Source organism: Sus scrofa, chromosome 7 (assembly GCF_054392235.1).
Source record: "Sus scrofa isolate SSC_HxYL_T2T_F1_AM1 chromosome 7, Sscrofa_HxYL_maternal_Yorkshire_Landrace_v2.0, whole genome shotgun sequence".
Taxonomy (NCBI): domain Eukaryota; kingdom Metazoa; phylum Chordata; class Mammalia; order Artiodactyla; family Suidae; genus Sus; species Sus scrofa.
Window position 1 is genome coordinate 20551731 of NC_139389.1, and position 26763 is coordinate 20578493.

The 26763-nt window shown below is 41.4% G+C and overlaps 2 protein-coding genes across 28 annotated transcripts in view; one reads left to right on the forward strand and one right to left on the reverse strand.

Annotated features, from left to right (window-relative positions):
• Positions 1–26763, forward strand: part of SLC17A4 (solute carrier family 17 member 4) — a 61893-nt gene that overhangs the window by 15303 nt on the left and 19827 nt on the right. For 2 of the 13 annotated variants that reach the window (XM_084967611.1, XM_084967608.1), the window contains exons 9-13: positions 8011–8143; positions 8228–8417; positions 9238–9328; positions 10678–10770; positions 14364–14467. In XM_084967611.1, the coding sequence (XP_084823737.1) occupies positions 8011–8143; positions 8228–8417; positions 9238–9328; positions 10678–10770; positions 14364–14467 (611 nt within the window). Of the gene's footprint in view, positions 1–8010; positions 8144–8227; positions 8418–9237; positions 9329–9408; positions 9518–10677; positions 11057–14363; positions 14468–16281; positions 16658–26763 lie in introns of those variants that run through there. The other 11 variants (XM_084967610.1, XM_084967609.1, XM_013977488.3 and 8 more) reach the window with 9 other exon arrangements.
• The window catches only part of SLC17A1 (solute carrier family 17 member 1), a 67703-nt gene continuing 56767 nt past the window's right edge, over positions 15828–26763 (reverse strand). For 8 of the 15 annotated variants that reach the window (XR_014809107.1, XR_014809105.1, XR_014809108.1 and 5 more), the window contains one exon: positions 15828–16134. The gene's annotated coding sequence lies outside the window, so the exon portion shown is untranslated. 15 annotated transcript variants of the gene reach the window in all.

A 26763-nucleotide genomic window follows, 5' to 3' on the forward strand; every position in this document is an offset into this window, starting at 1 on the left:
TTGATAGTAACAGGGTTCAACATTTTAAAAACTATGTGAAAAGATAAAGAGTGAAAAATCTTACTTTCATTCCTGTCTCCAACCTGCCCTGTTTTCCCAGCTCATTCCACAGATAACTATTTTTTAATTAATTTATTATATATTTTTCCATTGTTTATGATAATGCAAGCATACATGAACATATATTCTTACTTTGCCAACTTTTATTTTGCATGAAACATTACATATTGTACATGTTTGTATTCTTTTATTTTTATTTTTTTACATTTTAGGGCCATACCCACAGCACATGGAAGTTCCAGGCTAGGGGTCAAATTAGAGCCACAGCTGTCAGCCTACGCCACAGCAATGGGGGATCCGTGCTGCATCCACGACCTACACTACAGCTCATGGCAATGCTGGATCATCGAGCCACTGAGCATGGCCAAGGTTGGGACCCACATCCTCATGGATACTAGTCAGATTCACTTCAACTGTGCAACAATAGGAATGCCTTGGTATTCTTTTTTAAAATTGAAGTATATTTGATTTACGATTTTGTGTTAAATTCAGGTATACAGCAAAGTAATTTAGTTTATTTTTCAGATTCCTTTCCCTTACAGGTTATTACAAAATAGTTGGTATTCTTCATATACTGTACAATGGGGATCTTTTCCTATTAGTACATGATAAATTTGTTAAACAACATTTGGGTTATTTCCAATCATTGAGCAATGCTGCAGTGAGAACCTTGTTCATTCGTCATACATTTGTACAATTAGTTCTGTAAATTTCTACATATCTGAATCAAGAGTAAATGCATTATAAATATATATATATATATATATATACATATTTTTAAAATAGAAGATTTATGTATTTTGTTAGTTTTAGGTCTACAGCGTAGTGATCCAATATTTTTATAGATTATACTCCATTTAAAGTTATTATAAAATATTGGTTATATCCCTTGTGTTGTATAATATATCCTTTAGCTTATTTATTTTTTACATAGTAGTTTGTGCCTCTTATTCTTCTACCCCTATCTTGTCCCTACATCCTTCTCTCTCCCCACTGGTAATAACTAGTTTGTTCTTTATGTCTGTGAATCTGTTTTTTACATTCATTCATTTTATTTTTTAGATTTCACATATAAGTGATAACATGCAGTGTTTTTTTTTCAACTGTCTGACTTACTTCACTATACATAATACCCTATAGTTCCATCCATGTTGTTGCAAATGGCAGAATTTCATTCATTTTTTTTTTTTTTTTTTGGTCTTTTTGCTATTTCTTGGGCCGCTCCTGCGGCATATGGAGGTTCCCAGGCTAGGGGTCTAATCGGAGCTGTAGTCTCCGGCCTATGCCAGAGCCACAGCAACGTGGGATCCGAGCCACATCTGCAACCTACACCACAGCTCATGGCACGCCGGATCCTTAACCCACTGAGCAAGGGCAGGGACCAAACCCGCAACCTCATGGTTCCTAGTTGGATTCGTTAACCACTGCGCCATGACGGGAACTCCAGAATTTCATTCTTTTTATGGCTGAGAGTAACATTCCATTTTATATATACACAACTTCCTTATCCATTCATCTGCTGAAGGACACAATTTCCTTCTTGGCTATTGTAAAAACTGTTGCTATGAACACAGGGGTGTGTTTATCTTTTCCATTTAGTGTTTTCATTTGCTTTGGATATATATCCAGGAGTGGAATTGCTTGGTCATATGGTAGTTCTATTTTTAGTTTTTTGACAAACCTCTATACCATTTTCCATAGTGGCTGCACCAATTTCCATTCCCACCAACAGTGTACTAGGGTCCCCTTCTCTCCTATCGTCTTCAACATTTGCAGACTTTTTTTTTTTTTTTTTTTTTTTTGTCTTTTTAAGGCTGCACCCATGGCATATGGAGGTTCCCAGGCTAGAGGTTGAATTGGAGCTGTAGCCACTGGCCTACATCACAGCCACATCTGCAACCTACACCATAGCTCATGGCAATGCCAGATCCTTAACCCACTGAGAGGCCAGGGATGGAACCTGTGTCCTTATGGATACTAGTCAGATTCATTTCCCCTGAGCCACAATGGAAACTCTTAGAGTCTTTTTGATGATAGCTATTTTGACAGGTAATGGATGATATGTCATTGTGGTTGTGATGTGCATTTCTCTGATGATTAGCAACAGTGAGCATCTTTTCATGTCCTCATTAGCCATGTGCATATCTTTGGAAAAATGTAGATTCAGGTATTCTGCCCATTTTTTAATTGATTTTTTAAAATATTGAGTTCTATAAGCTATTTATATATTGTGGAAATTAACCCCTTGTCAGTCATATCATTTGAAAATATTTTCTCCCATTCAGTAAGCTGACTTTTCCTTTTTTCCATAGTTTCCTTTTTCTTGGCTCTCTATTCTGTTCTGTTGGTCTATGTGTCGGTTTTTGTGCCAATACCATACTGTTTTGCTTACTGCAGGTTTATGATATAGTCTGAAATCAGGCAACATGATACCTCTACCTTAGTTCTTTTTTTTCTCAAGATTGCTTTGACTATTTGGGGGTCTTTTGTGATTCCATATAAACTTTGGAATTATATGATCTATTTCAGTAAAAAAATGTCATAGATATTTTGATAGTGATTGCATTAAATATGTCCGTTGCTTTGGGTACTATGATCATTTTACTAATATTAATTCTTCTAATCCATGAATATGCAATATCTTTCCATTTGTTTGTATCAGCTTAAATTCCCTTTATCATTATCTTACAGTATAAGCTTTCACAGTAAAGGTCTTTCACCTTCCTGGTTAAATTTATTCCTAGGTATTTTATTCTTTTTGATACAATTGTAAATGAGATTTTCTTGAATTTTCTGATAGTTCATTATTAATATATAGAAAAGCAACAGGTTTCTCTATCTTAATGTTGTGTCCTGCAACTTTGCTTAATTTATTAGTTCTAATGGGTTTTTGTTGGAGGCTTTAGGGTTTTCTTTATGTAGTATCATGTCATCTGCAACTAGTACCAGCTTTACTTATTCCTTTCCAGTTTGGATGCCTTTTATTTCTTGTATGTTTGCTGTGGTTTAGATTTCCAAAGTTATATTAAATAGAAGAGGCAATAATGGGCATCATTGTCTTGCTCCTGATTTTAACATCATTGAGTATGATGTTAGCTGTGGGTTGTCATAAATGGATTTTATTATGATGAGATATGTTCCCTCTATACCAGCTTTGATGAGAGGTTTTATCATGAATGAGTGTTGCATTTTGCCACGTGCTTTTTCTTCATCTATTGAAATGATTGATTTTTATCCTACCCTTTGTTCATGTGATGTTTAACATTGATTTGTAGATATTGAATCACTCTTATATCCTTGCATTTCTGGAATAAATCCTACTTGATCATAGTGTACAATCCTTTTTATATATTGTTGAATTTGGATTGCTAATATTTTGTTGAGGTTTTTTGCTTCCATATTCATCAGAGTATTGGCCTATAATTTTCTCTTTTTTTTAATAGTGTCTTTGTGTTTTGGTATCAGGGTAATGATGACCTCATTGAATGTGGAAGTGTTCCTTCCTCTTTAATTTTTTGGAATAGTTTGAGAAAGATCAGTGTTAGCTCTCCTTTATATGTTTGGTCAAATTCCCCTGTCAAATTGTTTGGTCTGGGACTTATGTTACTGTGAGTATATATATTTTTTTATTACGAATTCAATTTCACTAATAATTATTGGTCTGTTCAGATTGTCTAGTCCTGGTTCATTCGTGTATGTTCTAGAAATTTATCTATTTCTTCTAGGTTGTCCAAATGGCATATAACTGTTCATGGTATTCTCTTACGATTTTTTTGTATCTCTGTGGTGTCGGGGGTTATTTTTCCTCTTTCACTTCTTACTTTGTTTTGAGTCCTCTCTCTTTGTCTTCTTGATGAGTTTGGCTAAAAGTTTATCAATTTTGTTTATTCTTTCAAACAAACTGGTTTTGGTTTCATTGATCTTTTCTATTGTTTTCTTAAAATTTATTTTTGGTCTCTATTTTATGTATTTCCTCTCTGATTTTATTATTTCCTTCCTTCTGCTAACATTTTCCAGTATATGGATTACATGCCAGACTATAAAACAAGTTTTATCAAATTTAAGAGGATAGAAATTATATCAAGCATTTTTCTAAAAGCAAAATGGTATGAAACTAGGAATCAATTATGTGAAAAACCTACATGCAGAGACTAGATTTTGGAGTGTTGTTTCCATTTTCATTTGTCTCAAGGTATTTTTTGATTTCTTTAATTTCTGTAATGACCCACTGATTTTTTAAGTAGCATGTTCTTTAGCCTCCACATGTAGGTTTTTCCCATAATTGATTTCTACTTTCATACCATTGTGGTTGCAGAAAAATGCTTGGTATAATTTTTATCCTCTTAAATTTGATAAAATTTGTTTTCTAGTCTGGCATATGATCCATACTGGAGAATGTCCCACGTGCAGTTGAAAAGAATGTGTATTCTGTTTTGTTTTGTTTTGTTTTTTTTTTTGGATGAAATGTAATTCTAAGTGGCCTATTGTGTCATTTAAGATCACTGCTTCCTTACTGATTTTCTGTCTGAATGATCTATCCACTGATGTTAGTAAGGTGTTAAAGTTCCCTACTATTACTGTATTGTTTTCAATTTCCCCCCTTATGTCTGTTAATATTTGCTTTATATGTTAGGTGCATATATGTTAAAGAGTGTTATATCTTTTTGTATTGGCCCATTTATCATTATATAATGCCTTTGTCTTTTGTTACAGACTTTGTTTTAGAATCTATTTTGTCTCATATGAGTATTGCTGGTTTTTTTTTTTTTTTTGTCTTTTTGCCTTTTCTGGGGCTGCTCTCCATGGCATATGGAGGTTCCCAGGCTAGAGGTCCAGTCAGAGCTGTAGCTGCTGGCCTACACCAGAGTCACAGCAACATGGGATCCAAGCCGCATCTGAGACCTACACTACAGCTCATGGCAATGCCAGATCCTTAACCCACTGAGCAAGGCCAGGAATCGAACCCCCAACCTCATGGTTCCTAGTTGGATTCGTTAACCACTGCACCACCACGGGAACTCTGAGTATTGCTGTTTTATCATTTCCAATTGCATGAAATATCTTTTTCCATCCCCTTTTAGTCTGTGTGTGTCTTTAGTTCTGAAAAGTGTCTTTGTAGGCAGCATATAGATGGGTCTTGTTTTTTAATCAAATTAGCTACTCTGTGCCTTTTTATTGAAACATTCAATCTACTGACATTTGATAAGCATGTACTTACTGCAATTTTAAAATTTTTTTCCTGGTTGTTTTTGTCATTCTTCTCTATTCTTTTATTTCTTATGGTTTGATGATTTTTAGTGGTATGCTTGTGTTCTTTCTCTCTTATATTTTTGCATCTATTGTAAGTTTCTGATTTCTGATCACCATGTTCACATATACCAGGTTCATGTATGTTTACCTATATCTACTTTTAAAATGGTAGTCATTTAAGTTCAAGTGGTTGCTCCACAGCCTTTACTATATCCCTTTAATAGTAGCATTTTTCCTTTTCTATAGATTCTTACTTCTTTCAGCCTTTTCTTTTCCATTTGGAAAAGACCCTTTAACATTTCTTTTGGGGTAGGTTCAGTGTTAACTCTTTTAGTTTTTGTTTGTCTGAGTAGTTTTTCATCTATACTTCAATTATAAATGATAATTTTTCTGGGTAGAGTATCCTAAGTTGCAGATTTTCCCTTTCAGGACTTTAAATATATCATGCCATTCCCTTCTGGCCTGCAGTTTCTGAAGAAAAACCAGGTGATAATCTTATGGGGATTCCCTTGTGTATGACTCTACTTTTCTCTTTCTGCCCTTAGAGTTCTCTTTTTAACTTTTGTCATTTTAATTATGATACATCTTGGTGTGGGTCTGTTTGGGTTCATCTTGTTTGGGACACTGTGTGGTTCCTGTACCTGGACATTTGTTTTCTTCAGATTTGGGAAGTTTTCAGCCATGATTTTATCAAATATATTTTTGACACTTTTCTTTCTTCTTCTAGGACATGCCGTGATTTGCTTATTGTCATCCTAGAGCTCTCTTAAAACTCTTCTCCTTTTTCCCTTTGTGCAGCTAGTTGGGTGATTTCCATTATTCTATCTTCCAAATCACATGTGCATTCTTCTGTATCACCTTGACTGCTGTTAATTCCTTCTAGTGTATTTTTCATTGCAGTTATTGTATTCTTCATTTCTGGCTGGTTCTTTTTTATGTTTTCTACTTTCTTGTTAAAATTTTCACTGTATTCATATATTTTTTTCTCTAATTCAGTTAGCATTCTTACAACTAGTACTCTGAACTCTCCCCTTATACATTATTTTTATTTCATTATTTATTTTTTTCAGTTTTCTCTTGTTCCTTCATTTGAATTAAATTATTTTATTGTTTCATTTTCCTTTACTTTTGCTGTCTTCATGAAATTAGGTAGAACAGTTACCTACCCCAGATTTGAAGGAGTCTTTGTGTAGAAGCATCCCTATTCAGTCTGCACATGAACACAAGTCTTCCCCCAGGGTGTGCTGGCAACTGCCACCTGGGTAGGAGGTAGGGCTGGAGGTGGAGAGGCTAGAGCAAGAGTAGTTGTGAGCCAGGGCCTCTCCTTGGTTTGGTGGCCCACAGCACACTATTGGGGTGGGGATAGTTCCCAAGCTTCTGAGTCAGAAGCCCTGAGGGTTGGTCTGAGCTGGCTCCATTCACTACATGTGTGTACCCTCTTCCTAAGGGGGAATAGTGCTGGAGCAAGAGGAGCTGAAGTGGGTGCTCAGTGTAGGTTGGGGCGCAGGCTGTGGTGGTCCTGGCATCAGAGTCCTGGACCACTCCTGATCCATTGCCTTTGAAGGCACCAGCAATGTTCAGATGCTCTGCTAAGTCCAACCTCCATCTTTCCCTCACAACCACACATTCTCCTTGGCCATGGCAGCCTTCTTCCCAGTGTGGGCTTCACTGGGAACATGTGAGGCTGGAGCAGGTGTTCTGCTTAGCCTAGAGTGTGCACTGGGGGCAGTGGTGGGAAACCAGCCAGAGTTCCTGTCAGTTTTAATCTGCTTCTTCTGACTTTTTTTTTTTTTTTTGAGAGTAAGCAAGTATGTGCATGCTGTTCATAAGTGGAGTAGGTTTCTTACAGTCCTGTGATCAGTCCCGTTGTTTTTCAAACAACTTAAGGGACTTGTCCTCCTGGTGTCAGACCCCAGGGCTGGAGCACTCAGTATGTGGTTCTCACCACTCACTCCCAGGAAGGATCTCTGAGCCTGTGTAATCCCTCTCCTCTTCTGGAGGTGCAAGTCCTGATCTGACCAATTCTCTCCCAATTCCCAAAGTGTAGATCTTTTCTTACAGCCTTGGTTGTATATGAGTTTGTAGTCACCAGTCTCCAGTGAGAATTTCTCCACAGGTAGATGTATTTTTGATGTTCTCATGGAGGGTGGTGAGCTCTGCATCCCTCTACTCCACCATCCGGATCTCCCTCCCCTATAAACTTTTATATTTATTGTCAAATTGCCCTTCATAGGGCATTAATAATATTTGGAAGTGCCTGATTTCCCCTAGCATCACCACAGATCATTTCAAAAAACTGTTGCATTTTTGCCAGTTTTGTCCATGTAAGATTGTATTTCACAGTAGTTTTACTATTATGAGGTTGGATACATTGTAATATGTTTAGGAATTACTTTTGTTTCTGTAAATTGTATATTGCTATCCTTTGACTATTTTTTTACTGAGTTTTATTCTTTTTAATATCTATTTCCACATAATTCATATATATCAAGCATTAGTCCATTTTTTTTCAAACTTAACTGTATGCATATTTTTCCTCAGGTACTAAAATTATATTTGCTCATTCCAGTAACTGGAATTTGTATTAAAGGTGATGTGTATATAAAGGAAAGCTATAGATGTAGACAGTGAACCCAGGGATCAGTCTGTGTCATGATGGGGGTAGTGAGCCATGTACCTTATCTCGACTCTGGTTCTCAGAATGGGATCCTGTCAGCCCTGCCATATGTTTCTGCCTATATTTGCATTGTCCTTGGAGGTCTATTGGCAGATTATCTCTTCTCCAGAAAAATCCTCAGACTCAATACCATCAGGAAACTCTTCACTGTCATAGGTAAGAACTGAGGTGGATACAGGGGTGGATATGGGATACTCAGGGCAGCCTCCTATTCACTTTGTGTTTGTTCTCCTGCCCCAGGGGTTGTCATCCCATCTGCATTCACTGTGTCCCTTTTCTGGGTAAGATCCAGCTTTGGCGCCACCATCGCCTTCTTGATACTGGCTTTTTCCTTCAAAAGCATTGTCCAATCAGGAGCCCTAATCAACTTCATGGATATTGCTCCTCGGTATGGACTCCTTTGCCTGATCCTCACAGAAGCTCAGTTCAGGTCCAGTATCCTGAAATCTGCTCAGATATATGGGTACAATGTGACATGTCAATGAGTCACAGGAAATTTCAGCACCAGCCCTACATTCAAATAATTCCTAAAAGGGATCTAAAGCTAGCCCACCACTGTGTACTTAGTTTTTTTAGGGGAAAACAGGAGGAGTCAGAGGCCACACTTACAGTTTAACAGCTGGAGACTCATACCAATCTCTTTCTATTGGGGAATGCAGCAGTTACAGAGCTGGATAAATGAAAAGACTCATGAAACATCACAGGGTGTTCTCATGGAAGGCTTTAATAAAGGTAGAGGATACAGGATAGATGGAGAAACATATACCTCTGATATAGGTAAATATCAGAAATGACTGAGACTTCCAAACATAGCTCCCAGAGACCATCTATAGACCATTCATAGTCAACAGGATACATTTCATCTTCAGAAAATGAACCACCAAAGTACATTGGAGATACCTTGGTCCCAGAGGAGCCAATGTCTCATCCAATGAGAGGTCTTTTATACCTAGAAATAAGGCTAAAATCAGGCTCCATAGCAGAAGCCAAGAGAACATATAAACTAGGTGCCAACCATCCATCTGTACATTCTGTATAAAGAATGTTGACAAGTTAGTACAGGTTACTCCTTGGACATCCCAGACCCTATCACTGGATTATACTAATCCCTAGTCAGTACGTTTCATTCAGGTTTAACTAAGGGTCAGTGTAACTCCAGGAATCCCCAAAGATAAGCAGAGAGTTGCAACAGATCAGCTGACATTTTGCTTACATCGGAATATTGTTTTCTCACACTTTCTCTCTCCTAGGCACGGAACCTTACTCAGGGGACTATCACAAATCTTTTCTTATTTATCGGGAACCATCTCTCCCACAGTTTCTGGATTTTTAATCAGTCAGGTAAGGTCAAACATTCTGATGATTATAATACTCACAAGAGTCTCCAAGAAAGGTCATCCAGCTTCTCATTCTCACCCTAGGCTCAACTCATGCAGAGAAATGACCCCCTGGTCAGAGTGTGAAGGGAAGGAGAATGCTCCATTGTATGAGTTTATGCTCTATGAGTTCTTAGAAGATAAATTTCTCATGGTAATGATCAAATTTTCTAGCAATAATCATGGCATTTCTTGTAAAGTATAAAATGGCCAACCATTCTGATTTTTCTTGGGCGAAGGGATTTCCTGGGATGTCGTACATTCAATGCTAAAACCTTGAAAATTCCAGGCAATCTGGAAAGACGTGGTCACCCTATGTAGGAACTCATCAAATATTTATAGAACAAATGAGTGAAATGCTGAGTGAATAACAGAGTGAAGGAGCAATCAGCACCTTACATGTATGCTCATCAGTGGTTAGTGCAGAAATCTCTCTGCCCAGTATTGCCTGCATAGAGTTTTTACATTCATACAGACTTCCATTCTTAGAGATGCATTTAAATTTGTCAGAATGAAAAAAATCCATCTGATGACTCGACAATTTCCTAAGAATCATACTGACACAGACGTGACTTGAAAGATGACATTCACATGCTATCATTCCTTAAGTTTCCTGTGGTTCCCACCAGTAAGCCAGGAAAATGAATGGAGAATTACATGAAAAGGTAGTTTTTCTGACATCAATGCTTTCTTTTTTTGAAACTTCCATTCTCTTCCAGCCACTAACACATTGTTGAGAAATGGCAGTTTACAACAGAAATCTCAAACTGACCTTGTTTCCTTTATTACCCACTCATTCACTCATTCCTTTCTTCCTTCATTCAACAAATATGCAGTGAACATTAGCATGTGCCATGCACTGTAAAAGTGAATAAAACAAACAAATGCCCATGACCTTGTGGAGCTGTTATTGTAGGAAAGAAACTGTTAGAAAACTAATGAACTAAACAAATACATGGTATATTAAATGGTGGTAAGTGAAAAGTAAAGAGAAGAAAAAAGGGCATAGTGTTTTTACATTCATAAGGAGTGGGTGGGATTTCAATTTTAAGTAGGGTGCCCAAGGAAAGGCTCATTGAAAAAGAACATCTAAACAAGGATGAGAAGCAAGCAAATGGATGAGACAAGTGGTTGAGGGGAAGAACATTCCAATGGAGGGAAAGGCCAGAGTACCAGAAATGTACCCGAATATTATAGGAGCAACAAGGAAGCCCACAGAGGCTGGAGGCAGTAGGACATGGAGCCAGAGCCTTCCTGACCCAGGAGGTCCAAGAACTAGAAAACCATTAATAACATGTAGTTTCTTGCCTACAGGATTCAGAGTTTGGTTGGAGAAATGTCTTCTTGCTTTCATTTGCTGTGGGCATGGCAGGCCTGTTTTTCTACCTCATCTTTGGCCAAGCAGAGGTACAGGACTGGGCAAAAGGCAGACCTTCACCCACTTCTGAGCAAACTGAGTGATGCCTCAGATGCCAGCACTTAGATGGTCATTGTATCCTCATGGATATTCCCCTCTTATGTCTGTTTGACTGATTAGCTTTTCAACTTGAATGGACTTTGTTTCCACTATCTTCTCAGAGACCTTGGCTATGTAATACTGCAAGTTCTTCCTGGAGTTTTATAGGGGACTGGGAAGGGAAGGTGAATCATTTAACTGTGGGCTCCTGAAAGTAAAGGTGTATTTGAATCTTGATGGGTTCTCCACTCTTTCCACCATTATTGTGGCATAATAAGAAGTGTATATTTGGTTGCTACCCTCCATCTCTGGCACAGGGCTCCTAAAACCCTTGTAATTTCTTGGTTTTAGTCACTGGTACCTGACAGAAGAGCTCCTAAGATCTTTTGGTGTCTCTGGAGTTTGGTGTACTAATGAGATGATTGGTTGCTAGAAGCTCTATGTAACTTCAGAATGGGGGTTGATTGACAAAAAGACCAAGGCTTGATTAGAAGGTTAGAACTTTCGGTTCTACCATCCCCTGTCTAGGGAGAGGAGAAGGGCTGGAGATTTAGTTTTTCATCAATAGGCAATTATTTATTCAATCAACTATGCCTACACTATAAAACCTCTGTAAAAATCCTAAACAGGGGAGTTCTGAGAACTTCTGAGTGGTGAGCACATAGAGGTACTGGGAGAATGGTGCACCTGGAAAGGGCCTGGATGCTCTGCATCCCTTCCCACATAGCTTGCCTTCTGCACCTCTTCCATTTGACTGTTTTTGAGTTGCATTCTTTAATATAGAAACCAGTACTAGTAGGTAAACTATCTTCCTGGATTCTGTGAGTCATGCTAGCAAATTATCAAACCTGAGGAGGGGGCTATAGGAATCCTCAATTTCAAAGCTAAATCAAACAGAAATGTAGGACCTTGGGCACCTACTACTTTGATGTCTGGGTAGTTGCTATCAGAATTGAATTAAATCATAGGACATCCAGTTTGTGTCTGCAGAGAACTGCTTGGTGTGGGAAACTCACATATTTGGTGTCTTAAGTATTTTGAGTAGCAAAACAATTTTCCTTTAGTTATTCTGGTAAAAGCCTCAGGGGCTGGAAGACAATTTCTTACCAAAGCAAAGGAAGCCAGAACCGTGAGAGAAGAAATTGAGAATCATCATAGGGATTGTACCCAAATAAGATGAATCCTGAAAGCTATCATCAAAAGAAAACCTGAAACACAGAAACCACAGTGCATACAACCCAAAGTCCTGGGCTAAGAGGACAGAGCAGGAGAAGTCACCCTCATATTAAGTGAGGAGGGATGCAGAGCTATTCTGAGGTTTGTCATGGACTAGATGCCCAGGTGAAAAATGCCAGGGAGGCAAGGACAACAAAGGCTGTGTCCATTGTACCAAGAGGAAGAAACATGTCTGCAACTAATTGGGGTAGAGTAGGAGACTTCAACTCTTTCAGACAACTTGCTTTCTATAGATGCCAGCTTTGGAATCAGACCTCCTATGGAACCCTGCAGTGTTGGGTCACTCTCCAGAGTCGGCTCTTTCACAACTATCTTCTTTCTGGCCATCATGACCTCTGTCTCAAAGCTGGCTTGCAGATCCACGCAGATTTCTTGTATCTTGGTGAACATTGTCCAGTTTCTCCCCTACCCCCTTAAACATTTGTTCCTTCTGCCATTCCTGTCTCAGACACCTTTCCTTTGCCCCTCTATTGGCATCCTACCTGCCTTTGGTGGGGCTCATTCATCTCATTAACCTAACACATCTTCCAAAATGCAGGTATAAGACCTGTGCTGGCTTACCCCCATTCCAAATGTCTGGAGAGTGTGTTTGGTGGATCTGCTTTCATTAAGAACCCATTTGGGCAGCCTGGGGACCATAAAAGAGAGCACTAACTTTAAGCACTAAATAAATATTAATGAACATAAAACATGGGACATGGCAAAGACCAAAGCCAAACATAGCTTCAGGGAGCTCAACATCTCAAGATGGTGGATGACTTTTAATCAAATTACCACACATGTGAATGTGCAATGATTGGAATGAGAGGTATATCGGGCTATGCACATGAATGATAAGGGCATACAGGTGAGTCTGAGGGTGAGGGAGGGCTCCTACTACAAAGTTTCAATTCAACTGGGATCTGAAGATCAACAGTTAATGCAAGGATTGGATGGAGAGGATGTTCTAGGAATATGGTACAGAATAAGCAGTTTTGGTGGCAGGAGGGAGCAATCAACTATGGCCAGAGTACAGAGAGTAAGAGAAGCACAGTTTTTGAGGAAACTGTAGTAGGTAGAGTGATGGGGTTCAGGACAAAACATGGCACTTTGTAATATTAGCTATCTTAAGCTGAAGGAAGTTTTTTTAATGGTAGAAGAAGGAAGTACACTCTGATCTCTCCCCATTGCCCTACTTTCTGAAACAGGTCATAAAACTCCTATGTGAAAGGTGCCCTCTCTGCACCTGGAGGAAAGGAGACATTATCACCAGAGACAGAGAACTAGGGGCTAAGAAATCTGTACACACCAATCTGTTAAACTAACCCTTTTCTTCTGAGTCACTTCTTCGATATTTACTACCCTTTGCCCAAATCACTTTATCTTGTCAATTCTTCACAAGTGTATTGTTTGTCTAAAAGGTATAAAACCTTCCTGCTCTGGTCACTTCTTCAGGTCTTCATTCTCTGAGAGGGCTCCCTTGTGCATGTTAAAATTCAATAGAATTTGGATGCTTTTTCTCCTATTGATCTGTGTCTGTCAGTTTAATTTCCAGATTCAGCCAGGGACCCTAAGAGGGGAAAGGAAAACTTTCTCCTTTTCTACAAGAGCAAGAATGCACAGGGCACTGTGGGACCAGGGAGGTGCATTGATCTTTATCTGTAAATCAGTGGGAGGTGTTTTAATTGGGGCAGGGGAGAGAAGTAACCAAGGTTCTCTTTTTCAAAGGTTCCCCTACATGAGGGACTAGGTTGAAGTAGGTAGGAGTTCACCGTGTGGTCCAGGGCAGAGTGACAGCCCCTGATAGGAGGAGGGGATATGGTGAGAGATGAATAGATTATTTGACTTAAAGGATAAACCTGACAAGACTTGCTAAATGAGAGAGGGGAAGATGTCTGGAGTGACTCCTAGGTTTTGGTTTGATACTAGAAGGATGGGGGTGCCTCCCATTTAGAAAGAGATCATACCCAAGTGAAGGTGACAAGGGAAATGGATACATACATCTGAATTTCATATGGAAGATCTGGGCTTCAGTTATAAATTTAGGAAACATCTAGATGTCAGAGTGGCCATTAAAATTCTTAGCATGGTTGAGATTGCCCAGGATGACAAGAGAGTGTAAGAAGAGAAAGCCTGGGAAAAAACCTTCAGGAATGCTAACATTTAATGGCCAGGTAGGGAATGTTTAGTCTTAATTAAAAAAAAAAAAAAAGGAAGGAAATGCCTAGAAAGATAGAAGGAAAATCAAGAGAATATGGTGGTAAGAAGGGGAAGGAAAGAGAGAATGTGTTCCTCAAATGAGTCAATACGCATCATGTCAAATTTGCAGAGATCAGGCAAGAAAAGGAGTGAGCAGAAAGTGGAAAAAGAAGTTACTGCTATGAAGTTTGGCTGCAGAGAGGAAGAAAGAGACACGAGAGCATCTGCAGGAAGGTATGGAATCAAAGAAGGAGTTTAGAAAGAGCATGTGTAAAACCTGTGAGAAGAATCCAATTAAGAGAATAAAACTGAGTATGCTAAAGAACATGGCTTAATGGAAAACTCCCTAGAAGGATGGGAGGAATTTTATGATCTACCAATTGGGAGGATGATGAGAGATGGAGAAAGGGCAGCTTCTGCCTTTTCACCAGACAGCTTGCCATCATGTTCAATTCTGCTAGTGAGGGGTTCAGGGAAAGCTGACTGAGTACTTTTATTTATCTTGCCTCCTACTTGAAAGGGATTAAGAGAGAGGCCTCAAGTGCTCTTGTCAGACAAGAGGACTAGATTTGGTGAGACACCCTGCAGGTGGCCAGGCAGGGTGATCACCTCCTGCAGAGTAACTCCAATACCTCATATTGTTCCTCAACTGCTTCATTTATGACAGTTCTCTTTATGCATTCTGATTGTAAACTCCTAAGTTTCAGGAACTATGACATACATTACTCTGTAATATCTTTAACACAGAAAAACATCTGGTGCATTGTAAATGGTAAATTCATGTGTGCGCGTATGTGTGTGTAAATGCTTGATTAGTCACTGTATGAATCAACAATGAAATGGCTTTGGGTGGTATGGGAGATCAGCTAGGGAAGAAACAGTGATCCTATTTTGACCCAATTTTTAATTCCCTTTGTTTCACAGAATGTAGGATCACCTACACTCATGGATTCCTTTCCTTATCTTATTTGATATTAAGATATTCAGAGACCAGGTCTGCTCCATTCTATTTTTCTAGTGATATCACAGCCAACACTAGGCTTCATCAGTGATGGTTAAGGTGTATGCCATCAAGGCACAGAGTCTCTTGCTTATTTCTGAGCCAACCACTCTTCCTTTATTCATGTATTTTCCTGGTCCTTTTCTTTAATTCAGAATCTGTTACTTCTAGTTGCTTCTGAAAACAAGTGATTTCTCCCTGGGCCTGACACAGGCTGTCCTTTTTTTTTTTTTTTTTTTTTTTTTTTTGCTTTTTAGGACAGCACATGCAGTATATGGAAGTTCCCAGGACAGGTTGAATTGCAGCCACAGCCCCTGGCCCACACCACAGCTACAGCAACACCAGATCTGAGCCTTGTCTATGACCTACACCACAGCTCACAGCAATGCAGGATCCTTAATCCACTGAGCAAGGCCAGGATCGAACACACATCCTCATGGATACTAGCCAGGTTTTTTTTTTACCACTGAGCCACAATGGGAACTCTCCAAACAGGCTGTCCTTAATGTACAGAAATTCCAGCTGTTCCACTGGCCACATACCTAGGACATGGAGGAGTGAAAGCTGAAAATTATGGAGAAGCTCTTTCACAAATTCTGAGAATAAAATTTAGTCTTCTTGTGCCTTTTGGCTTATTTAACAATCATTTATAAAGCAAATGAGGCAGAGCAGAAGATAAATAAACCTGAATTTAAAAATCAGACATGTTACATGTTATCAACAATACATGAAAAAAAAGAGATGCCTAGAAAGTGGGTGTGGTGGCAAGGGATGGTGGTGGGATTGACCTCCTAGGAATCTCCACTCCAGCTTCTTCCTGGGCTGGTGACTGCCATGTGATGGTCCCTCTTCCTCTCAATTAGGAGATTAGTCCCAGAATCACCCAGCACTCTGTTTTACACTAAATTTTGTAGAGAAAAAGCAAAGCACATGCAAATGTCATTGGTGAGTCTTTATACCCAGTGGATATAAGAAAGCTTTAAAATATTTCAAAGGAATAACGTGGCTTAGTATATTTTTTAAGTTTTCTTTCTTATCCCAATTATAGGTTATACTGGGCATTTGTCACACGACCCATTTCTTGACATAAGACTGGTACAATTTTGTCGTACTTCCTTTCTCTCAAAAGTCTCTCTGCAAGTGGTCCAAAAAATTCCAACATTTTGCTAGATCCACACACATGGTATGAAACCATCCATCATTTGCTCTATATCTATGCTGTATCCTGAAAATAAAAACTGCACACTCATGGGGTTTGGGACTCACGTAGTCTGATATTGCTGTTCTCCCTAATGGGGGTGCTTTGTATTCTCAGCATTAACAAGGCACACTTTTTGTACTTGACTAAATTCCCATTCTTTGCAACAAGTTTGTTACTAAGAAAAATGAAAATAAAACTTCTTTTTCTGATCCTGAACCAACCACACACTTTGGTCCTGCTCAGAAGCATCCCTGGTCCTTTCAAAGAACAAACTACCATATCTTGTGGCAATTGGGACAGAGCAATCTGGAAACCTGGACTGAACCCAGCTTCACCTGGTTAGCAGGTGTGCAGATTTACTCCTCTGATGTAATGTTCTCCAAAATCCAAAAAGGGAAGTGGCTAAGGTGCTTAATTTGGGTGTCAAACCAGGAGCCTATCTGGGGTGATAATGAAGAAAGCACACTAAAACATGTCATTCATATAAACAGACATTTTCTGAGTTTCCCAGTGGGAACAGTTCCTTACATTGCCTAATAACAGTCTGCATGTCTTTCTAGTGTTAGGTGAATATAAGTATTCTTTTAACTTAGCAACTATAATGCATTTTATCCATAAGAGGGAAAATGCTATGTAACAACAGGTATTTCACCCATGACTGAGAAAAAAAGTTGACATTTCTAACCAAAATGTCACTGCTTTAAGTGCACACAGTCCATTGAAAGAAGGAAAGGTATCTCTTGTTTCGTCTTTTCTGGGATGGCCTATATTTGACCAAATTTATGGTGAATAATTCTGTAACAGGGTGTATCATAATGTTACATTGAAAATTTGCTGTAGGTGGTGACATACAGTAGATGTAAATTTTGAAAGTCGGCGGGGGCTGTTAGGATACCTTACAGATATTGTTCAGGATGTGATAAGAAAAAAAAAATCACATGGTGCTAAAATAAATTAGGATTACATAAAAGTGAAAGCCTCAGGAGAGTGGAGATGGAGAATGGCTTTGAAAGATTTTTTTTTTATTTTATTTTCCCACTGTACAGCAAGGGGGTCAGGTTATCCTTACATGTATACATTACAATTACAGTTTTTCCCCCACCGTTTCTTCTGTTGCAACATGAGTATCTAGACATAGTTCTCAATGCTATTCAGCGGGATCTCCTTGTAAATCTATTCTAGGTTGTGTCTGATAAGCCCAAGCTCCCGATCCCTCCCACTCCCTCCCCCTCCCATCAGGCAACCACAAGTCTCTTCTCCAAGTCCATGATTTTCTTTTCTGAGGAGATGTTCATTTGTGCTGGATATTAGATTCCAGTTATAAGTGATATCATATGGTATTTGTCTTTGTCTTTCTGGCTCATTTCACTCAGGATGAGATTCTCTAGTTCCATCCATGTTGCTGCAAATGGCATGATGTCATCCTTTTTTATGGCTGAGTAGTATTCCATTGTGTATATATACCACTTCTTCCGAATCCAATCATCTGTCGATGGACATTTGGGTTGTTTCCATGTCCTGGCTATTGTGAATAGTGCTGCAATGAACACGCGGGTACACGTGTCTCTTTTAAGTAGAGTTTTGTCCGGATAGATGCCCAAGAGTGGGATTGCAGGGTCATATGGAAGTTCTATGTATAGATTTCTAAGGTATCTCCAAACTGTTCTCCATAGTGGCTGTACCAGTTTACATTCCCACCAACAGTGCAGGAGGGTTCCCTTTACTCCACAGCCCCTCCAGCACTTGTTATTTGTGGATTTATTAATGATGGCCATTCTGACTGGTGTGAGGTGGTATCTCATGGTAGTTTTGATTTGCATTTCTCTTATAATCAGCGATGTGGAGCATTTTTTCATGTGTTTGCTGGCCATCTGTGTATCTTCTTTGGAGAAATGTCTATTCAGGTCTTTTGCCCATTTTTCCATTGATTGATTGGCTTTTTTGCTGTTGGGTTGTATAAGTTGCTTATATATTCTAGAGATTAAGCCCTTGTCAGTTGCATCATTTGAAACTATTTTCTCCCATTCTGTAAGTTGTCTTTTTGTTTTCTTTTTGGTTTCCTTTGCTGTGCAAAAGCTTTTCAGTTTGATGAGGTCCCATGGGTTTATTTTTGCTCTAATTTCTATTGCTTTGGGAGACTTCCCTGAGAAAATATTCATGATGTTGATGTCAGAGAGTGTTTTGCCTATGTTTTCTTCTAGGAGTTTGATGGTGTCCTGTCGTATATTTAAGTCTTTCAGCCATTTGGAGTTTATTTGTGTGCATGGTGTGAGGGTGTGTTCTAGTTTCATTGCTTTGCATGCAGCTGTCCAGGTTTCCCAGCAATGCTTGCTGAATAGACTTTCCTTTTCCCATTTTATGTTCTTGCCTCCCTTGTCAAAGATTAATTGACCATAGGTGTCAGGGTTAATTTCTGGATTCTCTATTCTGTTCCATTGGTCTGTCTGTCTGTTTTGATACCAGTACCACACTGTTTTGATGACTGTGGCTTTGTAGTATTTCTTGAAGTCTGGGAGAGTGATGCCTCCTGCTTGGTTTTTGTTTCTCAGGATTGCTTTGGCGATTCTGGGTCTTTTGTTGTTCCATATAAATGTTTGGATTGTTTGTTCTAGTTCTGTGAAAAATGTCATGGGTAATTTGATAGGGATTGCATTGAATCTGTAGATTGCTTTGGGTAGGATGGCCATTTTCACAATATTGATTTTTCCAATCCAGGAACATGGAATATCTTTCCATTTCTTTACATCTTCTTTGATTTCTTTGATTAAGGTTTTATAGTTCTCGGCATATAGGTCCTTTACCTCTTTGGTCAGGTGTATTCCGAGGTATTTGATTTTGTGTGGTACAATTTTAAAAGGTATCGTATTTTTGTATTCCTTTTCTAATGTTTCATTGCTGGTATACAGAAATGCAACTGACGTCTGAATGTTAATCTTATATCCTGCCACTTTGCTGAATTTATTAATCAGTTCAAGGAGTTTTGGGGTTGAGTCCTTAGGGTTTTCTAGGTATAGAATCATGTCATCTGCATACAGTGACAGTTTGATCTCTTCTCTTCCTATATGGATGCCTTTGATTTCTTTTGTTTGTCTAATTGCTGTGGCTAAGACTTCCAAAACGATGTTGAAGAGCAGTGGTGAGAGTGGGCATCCCTGTCTTGTTCCAGATTTGAGTGAGAAGGCTTGAAAGTATTTTTAAGTGTATGTTTTCACCCTAAGATCAGGAACAAGAAAAGGGTATCCACTCTTGCCACTTCTACTCAATATTCTATTAGAGGTGCTAGGCAGGGCAATTAGCCCAGAAGAAGAAATAAAAGGTATCTAGGATGGAAGAGAAGAAATAAATTTATGTTCACAGATGACGTAATTTTCCACATAGAAACTATAAGGATTCCTCTAAAAAAACTATTAGAACTAATAATGAATCTAGCAAGATTTCAGGATACAAAATCAATATGCATGTCATGTTTCTATATACTTGCAATGACCAATCCAAAAATTAAACTAATTTTATTTAAAGTAGTACAAAAAAGAATAAAAATACTCAGGAGTACATTTAACAAAAAAAAGTAAGACCTGTACTCTGCAAAGTACAAAACATTGCTGAAGGAAATTAAAGAAGAGTTTTTTTGTTTTGTTTTGTTTTGTTTTTTGGTTTTAGGGCTGCACCAAGGCATATGGAGATTCCCAGGCTAGGACTCGAATCAGGGCTATAGCTGCCTGCCTACACCACAGCCACAGCAACGTAGGATCCAAGCCATATCTTTGACCTACACCACAGCTCACAGCAATGCCAGATCCTTAACCCACTGAGCGAGGCCAGGGATTGAACCCACAACCTCACAGATACTAGTTGGGTTGGTTAACTGCTGAGCCATGAAGAGAACTCCCTAAAGAAGATTTAAATGAACAAAAAAAATCCATGTTCATGGATTGGAGGACTTAATATTGTTAAAGCTTCTGACTTGATTCAACAATGCAATTTTTACCGGAATCACAGCTGTTCTCTGTGGAAGTTGACAAACAGTCTGAAATTAATATAGAATTGCAAGTGACCCAGAATAGCCAAAACAGTCTTGAAAAAAAGAACAAAGTTGGAGGACTCACACTTCAAAGCTTTCTACAAAACGATAGTAATCAAGACAGAGTCATACTAGCATAAAAGTAAATTCATTTTATTTTTTGCTTTTTAGGGCTGCACCTGCAGCATATGGAAGTTTCTAGGCTAGGGGTCAAACTGGAGCTGCAGCTGCTGGCTTACACCACAGCCACAGCAACATGGGGTCCTAAACCCACTGAGTAAGGCCAGGGATCGAACCTGCATCCTCATGGATACTAGTTGGATTTGTTTCCACTGCACCACAATGGGAACTCCAAGAATAAATTTATAAACCAATGGAATAAAATTAAGGGTTCAGAAACAAACAATGTGTCTATGGTCAATTGATTTTTGACAAGTATGCCAAGATCATTTAATTGGGAAAGAACAGGCTTTTTAACAAATTGTGCTTGGACAACTGGATAGCTGCATTCTAAAGAATGAATTTAAACCTTTAGCTCATACCATTTACAAAAATTAACTCAAAATAGATCAAATATCAAAATAAAAGAGTTACAACAACAAAATCCATAGAAGAAAACATAGGAGTAAATCTTCACAACCTAAGACTTGGTAATAGTTTTTTAGATAAAACACCAAAAGCGGAGTTCCCGTCGTGGTGCAGTGGTTAATGAACCCGACTAAGAACCATGAGGTTGCGGGTTCGGTCCCTGCCCTTGCTCAGTGGGTTAACGATCCGGCGTTGCCGTGAGCTGTGGTGTAGGTTGCAGACATGGCTCGGATCCCGCGTTGCTGTGGCTCTGGTGTAGGCCGGGGGCTACAGCTCCGATTCAACCCCTGGACTGGGAACCTCCATATGCCGCGGGAGCGGCCCAAGAAATAGCAACAATAACAACAACAACAACAACAACAACAAAAAGACAAAAGACAAAAAAAAAAAAAAAAACAAAAACAAACCAAAAGCATAAGCAACAAAAGAAAAATAGATAAAGTGGCTATTGAAAGGATGAAAATGCAACCTGACTCTCCCAGAACCCAGGAAGTTAATAAGAAGCTCTAAATGCCCTCGAATTCCAGACCCTGTTCCCTATAGGTAAAAGATCATACTTTTTGCTGTTTTAGGGCTTGCTTTCTGCTCTGTACAAAACTTTGTGGAAGGGGAAAAACAGGCCCCTGAGTATGTGCCTCTATGCTTGAAACTTCTTGAAACTGCTCCTAACTGCTTGTTTGGTTTCTGTAAACCTGCTTGCATAAGATAAAAAGAGGAGAAGTCAATTGCCTAACGGACCCCAGTAAGATCGGGCGTGCCACAAAATGTTGAAAATCCTGATAAATATATCTTGGTGACAATATGTCTCCCCCACCCAGAGACAGGCACAAACATGTAACTCCAGAACAACTTAAAATTAATTGGTCCACAAAGCGCGGGCTCTCGAAGTTTTGAATTGACTGGTTTGCGATATTTTAAAAATGATTAGTTTGTAAAAGCGCGGGCTTTGTTGTGAACCCCATAAAAGCTGTCCCGACTCCACACTCGGGGCCGCAGTCCTCTACCCCTGCGTGGCGTACGACTGTGGGCCCCAGCGCGCTCGGAATAAAAATCCTCTTGCTGTTTGCATCAAGACCGCTTCTCGTGAGTGATTTGGGGTGTCGCCTCTTCCGAGTCAGGACGAGAGGGATTTTAACTCGACTGGCCTTTCAGTTTGGTGCGTTGGCCGGGAAACCCGCGACTACCCCTCACACCCGAGAACCGACTTGGAGGTAAAGGGATCCCCTTTGGAACGTGTGAGTGTGTGTGTCGGCTGGCGTCTCTGTTCTGAGTGTCTGTTTTCGGTGATGCGCGCTTTCGGTTTGCAGCTGTCCTCTCAGACCGTAAGGACTGGGGGACTGTGATCAGCAGACGTGCTAGGAGGATCACAGGCTGCCACCCTGGGGGACGCCCCGGGAGGTGGGGAGAGCCAGGGACGCCTGGTGGTCTCCTTCTGTCGGTCAGAGGACCGAGTTCTGTTGTTGAAGCGAAAGCTTCCCCCTCCGCGGCCGTACGACTCTTTTGCCTGCTTGTGGAAGACGCGGACGGGTCGCGTGTGTCTGGATCTGTTGGTTTCTGTTTTGTGTGTCTTTGTCTTGTGCGTCCTTGTCTACAGTTTTAATATGGGACAGACGGTGACGACCCCTCTTAGTTTGACTCTCGACCATTGGACTGAAGTTAAATCCAGGGCTCATAATTTGTCAGTTCAGGTTAAGAAGGGACCTTGGCAGACTTTCTGTGTCTCTGAATGGCCGACATTCGATGTTGGATGGCCATCAGAGGGGACCTTTAATTCTGAGATTATCCTGGCTGTTAAAGCAATTATTTTTCAGACTGGACCCGGCTCTCATCCCGATCAGGAGCCCTATATCCTTACGTGGCAAGATTTGGCAGAGGATCCTCCGCCATGGGTTAAACCTTGGCTGAATAAGCCAAGAAAGCCAGGTCCCCGAATTCTGGCTCTTGGAGAGAAAAACAAACACTCGGCTGAAAAAGTCAAGCCCTCTCCTCATATCTACCCCGAGATTGAGGAGCCGCCGGCTTGGCCGGAACCCCAATCTGTTCCCCCACCCCCTTATCCGGCACAGGGTGCTGCGAGGGGACCCTCTGCCCCTCCTGGAGCTCCGGCGGTGGAGGGACCTGCTGCAGGGACTCGGAGCCGGAGGGGCGCCACCCCGGAGCGGACAGACGAGATCGCGACATTACCGCTGCGCACGTACGGCCCTCCCATACCGGGGGGCCAATTGCAGCCCCTCCAGTATTGGCCCTTTTCTTCTGCAGATCTCTATAATTGGAAAACTAACCATCCCCCTTTCTCGGAGGATCCCCAACGCCTCACGGGGTTGGTGGAGTCCCTTATGTTCTCTCACCAGCCTACTTGGGATGATTGTCAACAGCTGCTGCAGACACTCTTCACAACCGAGGAGCGAGAGAGAATTCTGTTAGAGGCTAGAAAAAATGTTCCTGGGGCCGACGGGCGACCCACGCAGTTGCAAAATGAGACTGACATGGGATTTCCCTTGACTCGCCCCGGTTGGGACTACAACACGGCTGAAGGTAGGGAGAGCTTGAAAATCTATCGCCAGGCTCTGGTGGCGGGTCTCCGGGGCGCCTCAAGACGGCCCACTAACTTGGCTAAGGTAAGAGAGGTGATGCAGGGACCGAATGAACCTCCCTCAGTTTTTCTTGAGAGGCTCATGGAAGCCTTCAGGCGGTTCACCCCTTTTGATCCTACCTCGGAGGCTCAGAAAGCCTCAGTGGCTCTGGCCTTCATAGGACAGTCAGCCCTGGATATCAGAAAGAAGCTTCAGAGACTGGAAGGGTTACAGGAGGCTGAGTTACGTGATCTAGTGAAGGAGGCAGAGAAAGTGTATTACAAAAGGGAGACAGAAGAAGAAAGGGAACAAAGAAAAGAGAGAGAAAGAGAGGAAAGGGAGGAAAGACGTAATAAACGGCAAGAGAAGAATTTGACTAAGATCTTGGCTGCAGTGGTTGAAGGGAAAAGCAATAGGGAAAGAGAGAGAGATTTTAGGAAAATTAGGTCAGGCCCTAGACAGTCAGGGAACCTGGGCAATAGGACCCCACTCGACAAGGACCAATGTGCATATTGTAAAGAAAAAGGACACTGGGCAAGGGACTGCCCCAAGAAGGGAAACAAAGGACTGAAGGTCTTAGCTCTGGAAGAAGATAAAGACTAGGGAAGACGGGGTTCGGACCCCCTCCCCGAGCCCAGGGTAACTTTAAAGGTGGAGGGGCAACCAGTTGAGTTTCTGGTTGATACCGGAGCGAAACATTCAGTGCTACTACAGCCATTAGGAAAACTAAAAGATAAAAAATCCTGGGTGATGGGTGCCACAGGGCAACAACAATATCCATGGACTACCCGAAGAACAGTTGACTTGGGAGTGGGACGGGTAACCCACTCGTTTCTGGTCATACCTGAGTGCCCAGCACCCCTCTTAGGTAGAGACTTACTGACCAAGATGGGAGCACAAATTTCTTTTGAACAAGGGAAACCAGAAGTGTCTGCAAATAACAAACCTATCACTGTGTTGACCCTCCAATTAGATGACGAATATCGACTATATTCTCCCCTAGTAAAGCCTGATCAAAATATACAATTCTGGTTGGAACAGTTTCCCCAAGCCTGGGCAGAAACCGCAGGGATGGGTTTGGCAAAGCAAGTTCCCCCACAGGTTATTCAACTGAAAGCCAGTGCTGCACCAGTGTCAGTCAGACAGTACCCCTTGAGTAAAGAAGCTCGAGAAGGAATTCGGCCGCATGTTCAAAGATTAATCCAACAGGGCATCCTAGTTCCTGTCCAATCTCCCTGGAATACTCCCCTGCTACCGGTTAGAAAGCCTGGGACTAATGACTATCGACCAGTACAGGACTTGAGAGAGGTCAATAAACGGGTGCAGGATATACACCCAACAGTCCCGAACCCTTATAACCTCTTGTGTGCTCTCCCACCCCAACGGAGCTGGTATACAGTATTGGACTTAAAGGATGCCTTCTTCTGCCTGAGACTACATCCCACTAGCCAACCACTTTTTGCCTTCGAATGGAGAGATCCAGGTGCGGGAAGAACCGGGCAGCTCACTTGGACTCGACTGCCCCAAGGGTTCAAAAACTCCCCGACCATCTTTGACGAAGCCCTACACAGAGACCTGGCCAACTTCAGGATCCAACACCCCCAGGTGACCCTCCTCCAGTACGTGGATGACCTGCTTCTGGCGGGAGCCACCAAACAGGACTGCTTAGAAGGTACGAAGGCACTACTGCTGGAATTGTCTGACCTAGGCTACAGAGCCTCCGCTAAGAAGGCCCAGATTTGCAGGAGAGAGGTAACATACTTGGGGTACAGTTTGCGGGGCGGGCAGCGATGGCTGACGGAGGCACGGAAGAGAACTGTAGTCCAGATACCGGCCCCAACCACAGCCAAACAAGTGAGAGAGTTTTTGGGGACAGCTGGATTTTGCAGACTGTGGATCCCGGGGTTTGCGACCTTAGCAGCCCCACTCTACCCACTAACCAAAGAAAAAGGGGAATTCTCCTGGGCTCCTGAGCACCAGAAGGCATTTGATGCTATCAAAAAGGCCCTGCTGAGCGCACCTGCTCTGGCCCTCCCTGACGTGACTAAACCCTTTACCCTTTATGTGGATGAGCGTAAGGGAGTAGCCCGGGGAGTTTTAACCCAAACTCTAGGACCATGGAGGAGACCTGTTGCCTACCTGTCAAAGAAGCTCGATCCTGTAGCCAGTGGTTGGCCCGTATGCCTGAAGGCTATCGCAGCTGTGGCCATACTGGTCAAGGACGCTGACAAATTGACTTTGGGACAGAATATAACTGTAATAGCCCCCCATGCGTTGGAGAACATCGTTCGGCAGCCCCCAGACCGATGGATGACCAACGCCCGCATGACCCACTATCAAAGCCTGCTTCTCACAGAGAGGGTCACGTTCGCTCCACCAGCCGCTCTCAACCCTGCCACTCTTCTGCCTGAAGAGACTGATGAACCAGTGACTCATGATTGCCATCAACTATTGATTGAGGAGACTGGGGTCCGCAAGGACCTTACAGACATACCGCTGACTGGAGAAGTGTTAACCTGGTTCACTGACGGAAGCAGCTATGTGGTGGAAGGTAAGAGGATGGCTGGGGCGGCGGTGGTGGACGGGACCCGCACGATCTGGGCCAGCAGCCTGCCGGAAGGAACTTCAGCACAAAAGGCTGAGCTCATGGCCCTCACGCAAGCTTTGCGGCTGGCCGAAGGGAAATCCATAAACATTTATACAGACAGCAGGTATGCCTTTGCGACTGCACACGTACACGGGGCCATCTATAAGCAAAGGGGGTTGCTTACCTCAGCAGGGAGGGAAATAAAGAACAAAGAGGAAATTCTAAGCCTATTAGAAGCCTTACATTTGCCAAAAAGGCTAGCTATTATACACTGTCCTGGACATCAGAAAGCCAAAGATCCCATATCCAGAGGGAACCAGATGGCTGACCGGGTTGCCAAGCAGGCAGCCCAGGGTGTTAACCTTCTGCCTATGATAGAAACACCCAAAGCCCCAGAACCCGGACGACAGTACACCCTAGAAGACTGGCAAGAAATAAAAAAGATAGACCAGTTCTCTGAAACTCCGGAGGGGACCTGCTATACCTCAGATGGGAAGGAAATCCTGCCCCACAAAGAAGGGTTAGAATATGTCCAACAGATACATCGTCTAACCCACCTA